The sequence below is a fragment of the Anser cygnoides genome, chromosome 2 (genome assembly GCF_040182565.1).
Source record: "Anser cygnoides isolate HZ-2024a breed goose chromosome 2, Taihu_goose_T2T_genome, whole genome shotgun sequence".
NCBI lineage: Eukaryota > Metazoa > Chordata > Aves > Anseriformes > Anatidae > Anser > Anser cygnoides.
The window spans coordinates 18944499-18957701 of NC_089874.1; the positions used below are offsets into that span (position 1 = coordinate 18944499).

Here is a 13203-nt window from a genome sequence, read left to right on the forward strand (position 1 = left end):
GGCTTATTTTCCCCAGTGGAAAAGCATTTTTGTTTAGGTTCTAATATTTGAGGCTACAGAATCTGCTACAGACTGCCAAAGCAAAAACATGTTAAATACAACTACTTGATTTATACAAAATACCAAACGGAGTATTCACAGTCTAGATATACAGAAGTATCTAGGATTTAGAAAATTTGGTTTCTTTTCCTTCCCAAGTGAGCTAGTTGTCTATTTTTTGCATGAATGTCTCCCATCACTAGAAAACATACTACAAAATACAATGTTGGTTCAGCATTGATGAGTCAATTTTATCCTGCACAGATGTTTTATTGTTCAGGATAGGAAGCAATTCACGTTTCTGCTTACCACTGCTCTAGAAAGGACTGCTCAATCAACATTTTATACCACTTTTCCTTTCAAATAGTCTTTGAAATTGCTAAAACTGGTATCTCAGTGTGCAGTTGTCAAGTGGAATTGTGTACTTTGAGAGCTGACTGTCTAATGGCTATACTTAATAAAGATTGGGGTGAACTGGAGAGCAAAACAGAGGTCTGCAGAGTGTTTCTGGATGCTGCAGGCATGTTTAAACCCAAGCATACTTACTTGAAGGAGAAACATTCTGTAGCATGTTTTGCATATTCTGACAGATTGTTGATGTCTTTCAGGTAAGCAGAGACTTATTAGACCTCGTTATGTGTAATTTCAAAAGCAGATGCAAAAGCAGACTATTCTATTATATAGGAATGCAGTCCTCAGTATTAGCTGATATGGGTGACAATACTGAAGCAGTAGCATATTGTGGTCAGCATCACACCTTGTTTCCCTTTACCTGTTATAGTTCAATTTTCTGATTTTCCTGTGGCTGTGTCATGCTGGACGGACAGGATTTAGGGATGCAGATGCTAGAGTTACAACTATAGAGTGCTGATAGGGATCCTTGCAGTTGCATGGCTACATGACTGGCTGCATGGCCAGCCCCACTGCCCTATGTCTATCTCCCCAGGTGATCAGAAGTGCACCTATTACACAACCTGAACCGTGGTATCCTTACTCACATGATGCGTATGGGCACGGCTGTGTGACAGAGACAATATCTCTGTCAGTACCTGACAGATACTGATCTGGTCTTTTGACAGTAAATTAAAGTGGCCACTCCTGCCCCCCATGATGGGGCATTCATCTGTTATACGTAATTTTGTCATCTCAGGGACACACTTTCAGTCATACAACAAAGTAGTGAGTGAAGAGTCTTTTGGAACGACACCATGAACTGGCTACTGGTCAGAGGAATCATGCTATTCTGTTGGGCTGGGTATGACCTACAGACTGAAGAATCCCTATCCTTGCTTTGTGTGGAGCAGTTTTTCCAATGAATATTATTTAATTTCTCATTTTGTTGAAAATGCATTCATTCACATATGCATACACAAACAATTTAGGTTGAAAGGGAACCTCTAGAGGTCATCTGGTCCAAACTCCCGTTCAAAGCAGGGCCTGCTTAGATCAGGACCTCCAACTTGGTGTCCCCTGCCAAGTGTTTATCTGAATTAGAATAAGCACAGGAGAGCTGAAAGGCCTAACAGCCACACAATGCAAAGAGGGAAACAAGGCAATGTATGTGCAGATCGTTTGATTGTTTTATAGGTTCTTTGTATGATACAAGGGCTATGCAAGTGGGAAATACTATAAATTCTTAGCATATAATGACAATGAAATAGAGAAAAGTCTAAGAGCATTTTGCAGCTGTTTTGAAAAATGATGGCTTTTTTCAATAAGTTGCCTGAAACTGATAAATTACAGCTTATTTCTTCGCAGCCTGAAGTATTGCTCTCCCCATCCAGGGGCCAGCAGGAAGGGAAGAGTTGGAACAGGACCAGAGAATGGCTTAGGAGCAGAGCTCCAGCACCAGGACATTAGCTTGCTCTCTTGCATATGCTTGATAGTTTCCAGGTCCGGTTTGACTTCTGTTGGTTAGGAGGATGTACTGCAATTCCAGATAAACAGGAATCCTGAACGTGAACTAACAGCTCCAACAGAAAGGCTAGTTAAGAGCATAATAGATTTGCTAATAAATGTGTGTGGTTTACTACCTGCCAGAGCAGAGACCACCCTGTGGGAACAACATTACCAGGAAGTAGGGAACTGCCTTTATTTGCATTCAGTGCATGACAAAGGGTGAAGAAGAGGCATATAAACACACCCACCCACCCTGCAGACATCTAGAGCAACAGCCCATACACAAAGAGCTCCAATCACATGGAGATCTACTTTCACAACAGCCTTAAGTATATCTTTTAAACACTTAGCAGCTCTCTGAGTAGGAAGCTAAGTTAAGACCAGCTAACGTTGGCTTCATCACAATTGATGCTTGCTCAGAACAGTTTAGGAGCATGCTAATAATTAGTAACAGATCAATACGGCTTAAATAGGGAAAGTGCTATCTTGCTGACTGCTAAATTCCTTAGTGACATCAAACCCATAGCAATCTCCTGGCAAGATAACCTTAGAGAAAAGTTCAGGTGACCAGAATAGGAATGAAATATTTAGCCTTCTACAGCATTTTAGATACATCTGGGGTTAGTACAGACAGATATATACTATAGGTGGGATGAATCACTGCAAAATTCACCATATGCAGAAACTCTGTACCTCATTTAAACCATTCAGTGCAGGTGTGAAATTCATTCCACCTCAACCTGTCAGAAATTCCTTTCTTAACAAAGACATGACTGAATCCCATATCCTTAACTTAAACTTCACTTCTGACACTTCAGCTGTGGAAGGTAAAGTTGCCATTTCCATAAACTGGGATGCTGGTAAAGTTTGAGTTATTTATATACTAGAAGAAGTTGTAAATTTAAAATGAATTATCTTACCTGTAGCGTCAACGCTGCTTTTGCTGGACACAATTTTCAACATCATCTTCTCACTAAGCAATAAAAAGAAAAATCATAAATTTAACTTACTAACAATAAAACTGTGGTGAAGTTTATCATCAGTAAATTTAATGGCCTTGTTTAGCATATATACTTTTAATCTAAATCACCAGTAGCTTGTGAATTACTTTTTTAAAAAATCAATTTTTAATAGAAGTTAAGCAAGGAATGGGGTATAAGCAGCAGAAAGCACAGAGATGTAGCTACATTAATTCTTTTGTTAACACAAAGAAGAGTAATGCAGTTAATCTCCATTTATTCTTTGGCATATTCTTCCTCTCTGCCTAGCATTCTCACACGGGGATGATATAGATACTTTAAAATGATTGATGATTCAGGTTTTGTTTTTTTTTTTACTAATACATTAAAATACTATTTTTGTTGATTGATTACTAAAATCATTAGAGAGAAACAGATTTAATGAATTCTTTTTTTACCTAGAAGCATCTTTGCTATTACTTGTATTTGGCCCTTTAAAAAGCGCAGACTGAACAAGACCAGTTAAACTGGCAATCTGTTTCTCCATGGCTTGTATCCTCTCTCTGTAAGACAAGAGAACCGTTTGTTAAAGCCAGATATATTTGCTTTCAGACTTGTTTTTCTAGGTGAATGATTACCACAGGACTGGAAAGACACTACAGAGTTGTGCAAAGGCTCATTGGTATCAGTTTGCATATACCTTGTTACAGCAGCTTACCGTATCTTGGGTTGGACAGCTTTTGCATGGCAACAGACAATAAAAAAGACATCTGCATAGTTAAAAAACAGAACAGCAACCCGGATAATAAAATTCTAGTGACTGCACAAAAAAGGCATCTAAAACAATCAGTTAATGCTTCTTGGAACTAATTAAAATCATTTTTTTTCAGCATTATTATTATTTTTTTTCTTTCTCTCTCTCTCTTACCTTCACTGGGCCAAATGTTTTGCCTGTGTACAAGGTTTCAGGATTAAAAACTTTAGACTTCTTCTTGTTACTATTTTCAGTTTCCCCCAAAGCAGTATTTTTGTCTGTGAAGCATTTAATCTGCCCAAGCTGACGATTTCCCAGACCAAATCCCCTGCACCTGACATCGCAACTGTCTGCTCTGGAAAGGACAGCAGTGTGACAGACCAGGCACAAAACACCGAGCACAGACAGTGCAGCACAATGATATTGAAACAGATTTGTTTGTGCATACACATCCTGAGAAATTCCTAACAAGCAGAATAAAATAGAGGAAGAAGAACAGTAATAGGTACATTCAGTGTTTTCCATGAGGTACCAAAGGCCACTAAGCAACAACAATGACATTTTTTGGATAGAAGGACTAATGCTTGTGTGTTCGTCTTTGCCCATCATTTACACGAATGCGCATACTGGTCAGGTACCTGGTGACTTCCTTGGCAGTAGGCTCCACAGCAGCCTTTTGCTCACACAGGTACCTACTTTCACATGCCAGTATATCAGCAACACACCACAACGCAGACACATGTCAGCGTGGGACCTCAGCCAGGACCTTCTGAAAATGTGTCCTTCTATGCCAGCAGTTAAGTGACTGGGGAAACACACAAAGCAAACACTAACAGCGGGCTGTGATTTTGGAAGAGGTTGGGAACGAAGCTTCTCAGAAAGCAAGAAGACCGGCAGCAATGGCTCATGAATGAAGATGGGACAGACAAAGGCCACATGGTCAGAGGTGGCACATTCAGCTCCAGATTTGGCCTGCCACAGGGGCCACCCGTCACCACTGTGGTGTCCTGGGAGCAGCTGAGCTCTGGCCACCCCCACCACCATTTGTTTGCAGCTTGGTGGCCAAAGCAATACTGCCAATTAATAAGGCCATATAAACTCAAACGTAGGTATTGATACAAGTTAAAGGCAAGCTGAAATGATACAAAGCGAGTAACCAGCTCAGCTCATTAGCCGGACAGGTTATCCAGGCTAATTATTTCATTCACTCTCCATGAATGAAATAGAGGTTTTTCTGGGATAGCACGCAGATACCATAGCTGGGAGAGACTCCAAGACACCAGACGTTGAGAAAACAGGACAGCAAAGCAATTAATGAGATGCTAACAGACACAAGGAGGGAACAAGAGGATGTTCAGTCAGTCCCCAGCTAGCAGACGCGTTCTTACTGCGATTGAATACAGCGTGCGCTCCTTACTTTTCTGTCTTCATGTTGAAAGGTATTTTGAGCGGTGGTGAGAAGACTAGTGAATCTGACCTAATTCACTTCAAACCAAGAAATATGTTACAGAATTTCCACTGTTACAAGTTTTAAATTAAGAAACCGGTTCAGGCTACAGTAACCTTTGGAACAAAAACAAGTACAAAAACCCTGGGATAAATATATTCTAACAAACTTCAATGCAACATTTTTGACACTTAATAACGAAAACATTTTTTTCCCCCAGAAAATCATCACAAACCCTTCCTGGAACTAAACTCAATTGGAAGTCTATCTGCTTTACCAATTCATAAATATGATGTTTTTTCCATCCCACATTCGATAATCTGGAAACAATTTTCTGCTTCAAATGAGATTATGGCAACACAAAGCCGATCTTGTCCTTTGCCATGAAATCTAGGAAAATATGTTGTTAAGAGGGAGAGGGATGTTCCAGAGATAGGAGATGATGAAAAACGAATGAAACACTGGAATCAATTGCACAGAGCACATTACTTTTCATATGGTAAAAGCATTAAGAATGTGAAGAATCTACACATGCTCTGGAGTCGGTCCGTTAAACACAAGGCAGGATTTTTCCCCTAATCGTTTCACTGTAATACCCAGACTCATTACAGCCATTAGCACCAAACATTTCAAAAACAGGTGTCTGAAAGGAGGCGCCTTTCAGGCATTAAATAAAACAAGCCGATTTTCAGAGACCTGGCAGTCTGACTGAGGGCGGCAGGAGGCAGGGGCAGGGAGGGACGTGGCTGGCCCAGCAGCATAGCCATGCTGGGCTGACGTGGCTGGAGAGCTGGTGGCATCCCGCTGCCTGCTACGTGGCCCAGCAATGATGGCTCCACAGCCACCCCAGCTCCCCTGTGAAGGGATGGAGCCATTCTGGCTTCTGACACTGCTGTGGCCCAGCAGAGCCAGGTGCTTCAGAGGAAGAGAACCAGCTTTTACCTCAGCCTCTGTTGAGGGATGCTGGCACTGTGGTGACAGTCAGATATTTTTGTTCCTCAACTTTATATTCTCTATCTCTCACTATGTTCTAGGAGAGGGAAGGTGGGGAGAACAGCCTGCCACTACCATCCCTTCCTGCACCAGGCCGGCTGGTGTCCCCATGGACATGGCAGGCCAAGGTCCCTGTGGATGGGGCAGGCTGGGGTCCCTGTGCTGTGGGGCAGACTGTTGTCCCCATGGATGGGGCAGGCCAAGATCCCTGTGGATGGGGCAGGCTGGGGTCCCTGTGCTGTGGGGCAGGCTGTTGTCCCCATGGATGGGGCAGGCCAGTGTCCCTGTGGACAGGGCAGGCTGGTATGTGGAGCACCAGGCTAGAGGGGCAGGCAGAAAAACCGTCTTTGCTGGTGCCTCTTTGTCGGCTGGGAGCACACAGAGGATGAAGCCCAGCTCTGTTCCCAGATTAATTTCCTAGATAAATCCACATCTCTCCACCACCCAGGAAGAGCAGGGAGGGTCACTTCTACAGCACTTAGGAAAGAATATGCTTTTTATCGGCCTGGGCACCAAAGGGCATTGTTTCACATTGTTTTCCAGTGAATGCTGGGGGATCCAGACTTGGTGTGGTGAAGGAGGAAAGGAGGAGACAAGGTCAGAAGCAACTCCCAGCTCTAGCAAGCCTCTTGGACAGACTTGGCTTCAGCTTGTGTCACACACAAACCTCTGCCAGCAAAGCAGGCATGAGCTCCTTGCCTGCCCTCTTCTTCCTGGCAGCCTGTTTCACAGCCCCAGGTACACCCAAGCACTTGGGCCCTGCCTCAGGATCTCACTCCCCACATTCAGCAGAAGCAAAACAAGCCCTTGCCTCTCTGGCTCTGCACTGAGACATCAGGTTTCAGCACCAGGTTTCTTCACTGCAGCTTCACTAAGGCTTTATGTCATTCCCTGCAGCTAACTGAAAGTAATCCCAAGCTGGGTAGAGTGTATTGCTAAATTGGTATATACTATGATGCTATTTAAGCATAATTTTCATGTTTCTTCCTTTTCCTGGGAACATCCTTATTATTCACATCACTGAGAAGATGCTTCGTATAGACACAAACTAGAACTGGGCCGTGTAACCGTTCGTTCGTGTTCTTATCCTACCCTAGGCAGTGCAGTGATCATCCATAACAGACATACTCACATACCAAGTCTGACACCACAAACTAATTAGCACACTGTCCTGGAGAAGGATTTACAGTGACTTCATATTTTATAGCTAAACAGTAAGTGAAGTATGTGTAGTAATAAAAAGAAGGTCAGAGACAGGGAAAAAATACATTTCTTTTTACATCACCCTATGAGAGAAACATTTAATTGGATTTTTTTTTTTATCTCACTGAAAAAGAAAAGGAACAGGAGTAGGTTGTTTTTCCCCATGGCTTCTCTAGCACAAAGTGAAAGTGGCACAGTCAGACTTCATCCCAAATTCCCCCCCAAAATAGCAGAGCTGATCTCCTGGAAGGGTGTGAAGCAGAGAACAGCAGAACTCTTCTGTATTCTGCTCTCTTCCCGAGGGAAAAATTATGCACAGCTGAATATTTCAATCTTCTATGAATATGGTTAAATTCAATCTTTCTGCAGCTTGAAGCTGATGTGGAAATGTAGACTATGAAGTGCTATCAGCTTTGATACTATCTGATAACTGACAGACGTCTGGGGAGAGGCTGAAGTCATTTGGATTGTTCAGCCCAGAGCAGAGCAGGCTGAGGGGAGGCCTCATGGCGGCCTGCAGCTCCCTCACGAGGGGAGCGGAGGGGCAGGCGCTGAGCTCTGCTCTCTGGGGACAGCGACAGGACCCGAGGGGACGGCATGGAGCTGGGACAGGGGAGGGTCAGGCTGGGTGTGAGGGAAAGGTTCTGCACCCAGAGGGTGGTCGGGCACTGGGACAGGTTCCCCAGGGAAGTGGTCATGGCACCGAGCCTTCTGGAGTTCAAGAAGTGTTTGGACAGTGCTTTCAAACTTTTCGGGTGGTCCTTTGGGTACCTGGGAGCTGGACTCGATGATCCTTGTGGGTTCCTTCCAATTCAGATATTCTAGTCCCTTCCAGTTCAGATATTCTATGATTCCATTCTTATCCAAAAGCCCACATCTCATTTTTCCTACAAATAATTCCTCCAACAGAAGGAAGCCAAGCAGCAGTTTACCTTGCCTCCATTTGTGTTGGTCACCCATCACTTTTGCCCAGTTATTCCAGTTTCAACACAAAGGAGGATGCATTTCTGTCTCTCTGGAAAGTGATACTGCTTCCAACTGCCAAGATATTTTCTGGGAGCTTCCAGATTGCAAACAACAGGCCATAGTCTGTGATGGGTGCAGCAAGCACTCATTTCTATGGTTACTTGCAGTCCTACAGAGCAGTCACACCACTGCCTGCCTTTGGGAGAGGCAGCACACAGCACTGTCTGAGAGGGTGCATCTGCAAAGTTCATCTTTCTTGTCCCTCACTGTCCATGGCTTTACAGAGTATGACTGTTTTTTTTTCCTAACGCATAGCTGTGTCCATCCGTACTTTAAAGTATCAAGCAATATGTGGTTTTATGATAGAAACAATATCCAATAACCTAAACATGGCTGTTACCCTTCAATCTCTAACTGCAAGCCATAAGTGGCGTATGTGATCACATTTTTTGTTCAGCGAACCATGTAACTTTCAGAACTGTCTACCATAAGCTACAGAAACAGGCCTTCCAAAATTGATGGTGAGTCATGGTTTAAACAGCTTATGCTCAGCTGCAAGAAGTTACACATTCTTCCTGTAAACCTCATATTTAAGGGACGATGACTCCTCAAAGATGAACTGCTACAACCTGTTACAACATTTTAATTTTTGAAATCTCCATGAACTTGTTTCTTTTGACTGTTTTAAAAGTGCTTTATATAGAATGCCTCTGGTAAATGAACTACTGTGAGAATTTATTCAGTTCTTTATACAGCGGAATTAGCTACCTTGAAAATACCTGAGGTAAAACAGATAAAAGAAAGAATTACATGAAGCAATTAAATCCCCCTCAACTCTGACTTAAATAACAGGCTTAACAAGACTGATGTCTGCAATGCAAAATTAATGGGAAACTCCAAGAAGAAGAGATAGGAGATACCAGTTTTCATCTTTTTCATCTTTGGTAGACCCAAATCTGCTGTATTTAACACCCTAAAGGTAACAGGCTCATTTTCTTCAACAAGACCAAGATGTGCTCAGTGAGAGCTCTGATCTACTATAAGTACTCAAGATATTCTGATGAAGTAAATATATATCCCACTTCAGCCACTGACTGGAAAAATTGAAGAATTAATGGAGGAAGAGAGATTTAGTTAACTTCTGGCATTGTCCAGAAAGGCCCATTTTAATTTTTCCTTCACTTTATACTAAAGCTGTGCATTGTCCCTGAGGTTGTGGCAGCACTACTTCAAGTTCATTTCTCAAAAGAGATGGTACAAGAGGTATTTCCTTTCTTCTCAGCACACTCCACTAGTGACTGAAGGAAAAACAGTGCTGAGATGATGGGTTTGATGCTCATAGAGGCCTCAGCCCCCTCTTAGTTATCTGCAGTGCTAAATGAGTGAGAATGGTGAGGCTCTCTTGTCTAGGTGCACAAGCGCATAAGACCTCCCTTCTCAGTATTACCAAGGCTAGCAGATAAGCAAACTTGCCTTTTTACTGCTACCCCACTGACACTGCACACATGCTGACTAACCACAATACCACTGACTTTCTATAGCCTGGGTTTTAGGCTCTTTGCAGAGCTGCCAGCAAGTGGGTAATGTGCATGACAGAGCAGCATCTCATTTTTACAGTTTCAGAGGATGAATTCAGCTCCATCTCTCCAATCCCAAAATATTCTTACTCACAGAAGCAAGACTAGCTGTACAGCTGATGTGTGGAAACTGTAAATATTACACAACAAGGTACAGGATGCTTTTCTGCCGTTATATACCTCACCATTCAGGTCTTCATAACAGAGGTGTAACAACTCAGCCCCTGCTGAAGCATGAAAAGAGCACCTCAGCCTTGACACACACAGCGTGCCTTATTTAGTTTAGTACAATCTCAATAGAGGTTGCTTTCAAAGTTTATTAAAGTATTACAAAGCTGAAACAAGGTACAGCACTTCTTATCTGTAAAACTGAAAAACACTTCTTGATATTGCAGTGGTTAGAAAACACACCAATTTGCATTAATTGCTTTTGGTATTTGGAATTATTTTTTTAAAAGTCACAGTTTCTCAAGGTTAAAAAAAAAAAACACAACCTAAGAGCAGTTTTCAGAATGATTTTTTTCAATGTCATGTGGCCAATGCAAACCACACTGAATTTTTAAGGTAATGTATTTATTTGGAAGTGTAATTATGCAAATGTTATTTTCATCACTGTAAATATATCTTGGGACTGGAACTAAAACTTCTGGTGCAAAGCTCCCTTTAAGGAGCTGCAGAACTACATGTATATTCACAAATACACAGCCTGTGTACCAGAGCGAACAGATGAGATGCCCAGAGAAGACAGAAAGTAGCATAGACTGGGAAGTTGTTGGTGTCCTCCCCCATTATCAGTCCCCTGACACAAAACTTGTACAATTTTTGATCTGATCTCTTGAATTAGAAGTGGAAAATGTAGTGCAAATTATTTCCTATTTGTAATATTGGATGCTTGAAATGAGATTTCAGGTACATGCATCTTTTTCTTGGAAATAATAGATACAAATCAGGTTTCACTGACCCTAGACTGTAATAGCCCCTTGTGTCAATGTAATTTCCAACTTGATATCATCATATAATTTTTTGAAGATGGCTGATTTTCTCCCATCCTCCATTTTCTCCCCAGCAAGGGACCTCACAACCCGTTATTCTTTCTGCCTAGTGTGGTCAGAGGCAAATAACTGTTGATCAAGTTGCTGAGATGGAAGGGATGTTTGAGGGCCACATGAAGCTCTGTACCTCCCAAGTGGTTTAAGGCAGTCAGTAGTTACCTTTGGCCTTTGTGAGCTCAGCATTTTCCAGCTATTCATCTTCACTTCCCTAAAGAGCTCTATAAAAGTTAACAGCACAATCAATACGCTAGAGATTAGAGCAACTCATACACATACACAATAACGGACTGGAAGGGTAACGATTTTTCTTTCCTAGTGCAGGGTCTGTAGCAGGAGAAGCCTTCACAGACCTTTGTGTGAATCTAGTCCTTAAAAGACAGGAGAGATCATTGTCATCATTCTCAGCGCAGAAAAGTTAACAACAGTCAGGTCACCAACTATTTGTGATGCTAGGTAAAAATCATTGGGAACAACATTCTTGTTTCAATTTCTTCCCTGGGACAGACTTGCTCTTCTCAGCAGTTTCCCCTCGAGGAACATTATTATAAACAACTGTCCTATTTTTATGCAAATTCATGTTTTACAGGAGATAAGACAGTAATGATAAATTCTTCCCATTTCCTAACACTAGATGAGAAAAACTCCACTCCATAAAGAACCAAAATTGTAATATCAGAGTGTCATTCTTAACGGGGGTGAAATATATTCCCTTATTAGCGGGAACAGAACATCATTTGTTCTTGTAACATGATCTGGTTGTCTGGAAAGAAAAATCCTAGTTAATCATTTTATTTTATTATATTTTTTCCAATGACTGAAATTTACACAAATGAAAATAACTAGGGATTCATCATGGGCTGACAATACTTTCAGATTAATAACGGGCGGTGTCGCATCTCCTCTAAATTACTAACTACCTTGACAGACAGCTAATAAACACTGTAGCCCAGCGCAGCAGCCTCCTACACATCACATCGTCCCCCGGGTGTACGACGACACAAGATGCGCATATTAGGAACATTTCTCATTTGCATAAATTAAGCTCCATCTCTGCCTTACCTTGTCTCCTTGTCCTTGGGCATCGCAGGAGACCCATAGCTGAAAGCCTGTTTGTCGACGGGAGACGGCACCACCTCAGCCATGCCCGGGAGGCCGAGGGCGCTCCGCACTTTGGCATCCACAAACACAGGCGGTCCCGGCTCCTTTTTGAAGGACTGGCGGCTGGGGGAAGACCTGTCAGGCTGGATGGCGTGGGGGGGAACGTGGGCGCTATGGTGCGGATGGATATCGATCATGCGCATGTCAGCCACCCGGTGGGGGGACGCGGGAGGCGTTTTAGAGCTGAGCGTGGGCAAATGGCTCTCCGGGTACTTTCGTGGCTTTTGTCTGTACAAGGACTGCTCCAGCATTTCAGGCGGCATAGAGGGGTTACAGTAAGTGCTTGATGACCTCATGGCACTGCGATGGTAGGCTACAATGTGATCGGGGACATCGAGGGGGTGTCCGGTGTGGGGTGCGGCCACACTCATCCTCCCCTCGTGAAACAAGTAGGGGTCCCCGTACAGACCTTCATTTCGGATCAGGGCAAGGTTTTTGTTACTCATGTCCTCATCTGGCTTCACGTCCCGCCTCTCCAGAATGGCGCTTGGGCTGGGCGATATGGAGCGCGATGCTGGCACGCTGGAGAGCCGGTCCCTGGGGATAGTGGCATTGCCTGGCACACCCATGGGCCGTCCCCCTCCGTAGGGGATCCTGGACGGAGAGGGAGGCATGGAGTGGGGCACCGGGGTGGAGGGTGGCGAGCTGGGCATCGCATGTGAAGGGTGTGTGGCAGATCCGGGGCGGGAAGCGCTCGGGCCGTCTCGGCCCGTATAAGCAATTTCCCTCTGCATCTGGAAACAAAAGGAAAAACGTACAGGATGTAAAATTACTGGATGAAGAAAAGATGATGTGGGTTGTGGCGACCTCCGCATCTACAGAATAAAAAAGAAAACTACCTGCAACACCAAATCATTTGTCATCTGCATAAATAAAACCTCTTGTGACCTCAGTGCCTAAAGAAAACAGCACCTATAGACAGCAATAAAATGGGCTGCATGTTAAAGGAATATGAGAGTCTTAAAAATGAGTTTGCTCATGCGAATACTATATTACCATTATCTGTTTTTCCCAAGCTGATATCAGGGCTTTTACTACCACATTTGTAGGAACATGTAGCTGGTACATGCTGTAACAGCTTATTGATCAGACACACACACCAGAGTTCACTGATTCCACACTATGAAGAAAATGCTGGTGCTCTGGCACCACAAAT

At 43.2% G+C, this 13203-nt stretch overlaps 1 protein-coding gene across 28 annotated transcripts in view; it reads right to left on the reverse strand.

The window, feature by feature from the left end:
• KIAA1217 (KIAA1217 ortholog) overlaps positions 1-13203 on the reverse strand; it is a 363381-nt gene that overhangs the window by 40852 nt on the left and 309326 nt on the right. For 25 of the 28 annotated variants that reach the window (XR_010829110.1, XM_066991591.1, XM_066991590.1 and 22 more), the window contains 3 exons: positions 11949-12781; positions 3356-3460; positions 2859-2911 (listed from right to left, as the gene is read on the reverse strand). Coding sequence is in view for 27 of the 28 variants with exons in the window: in XM_066991591.1 (XP_066847692.1) it covers positions 2859-2911; positions 3356-3460; positions 11949-12781 (991 nt within the window). In the remaining variant the exon portion in view is untranslated. The remainder of the gene's footprint in view (positions 1-2858; positions 2912-3355; positions 3461-11948; positions 12782-13203) is intronic. The other 3 variants (XM_013172045.3, XM_013172055.3, XM_066991587.1) reach the window with 1 other exon arrangement.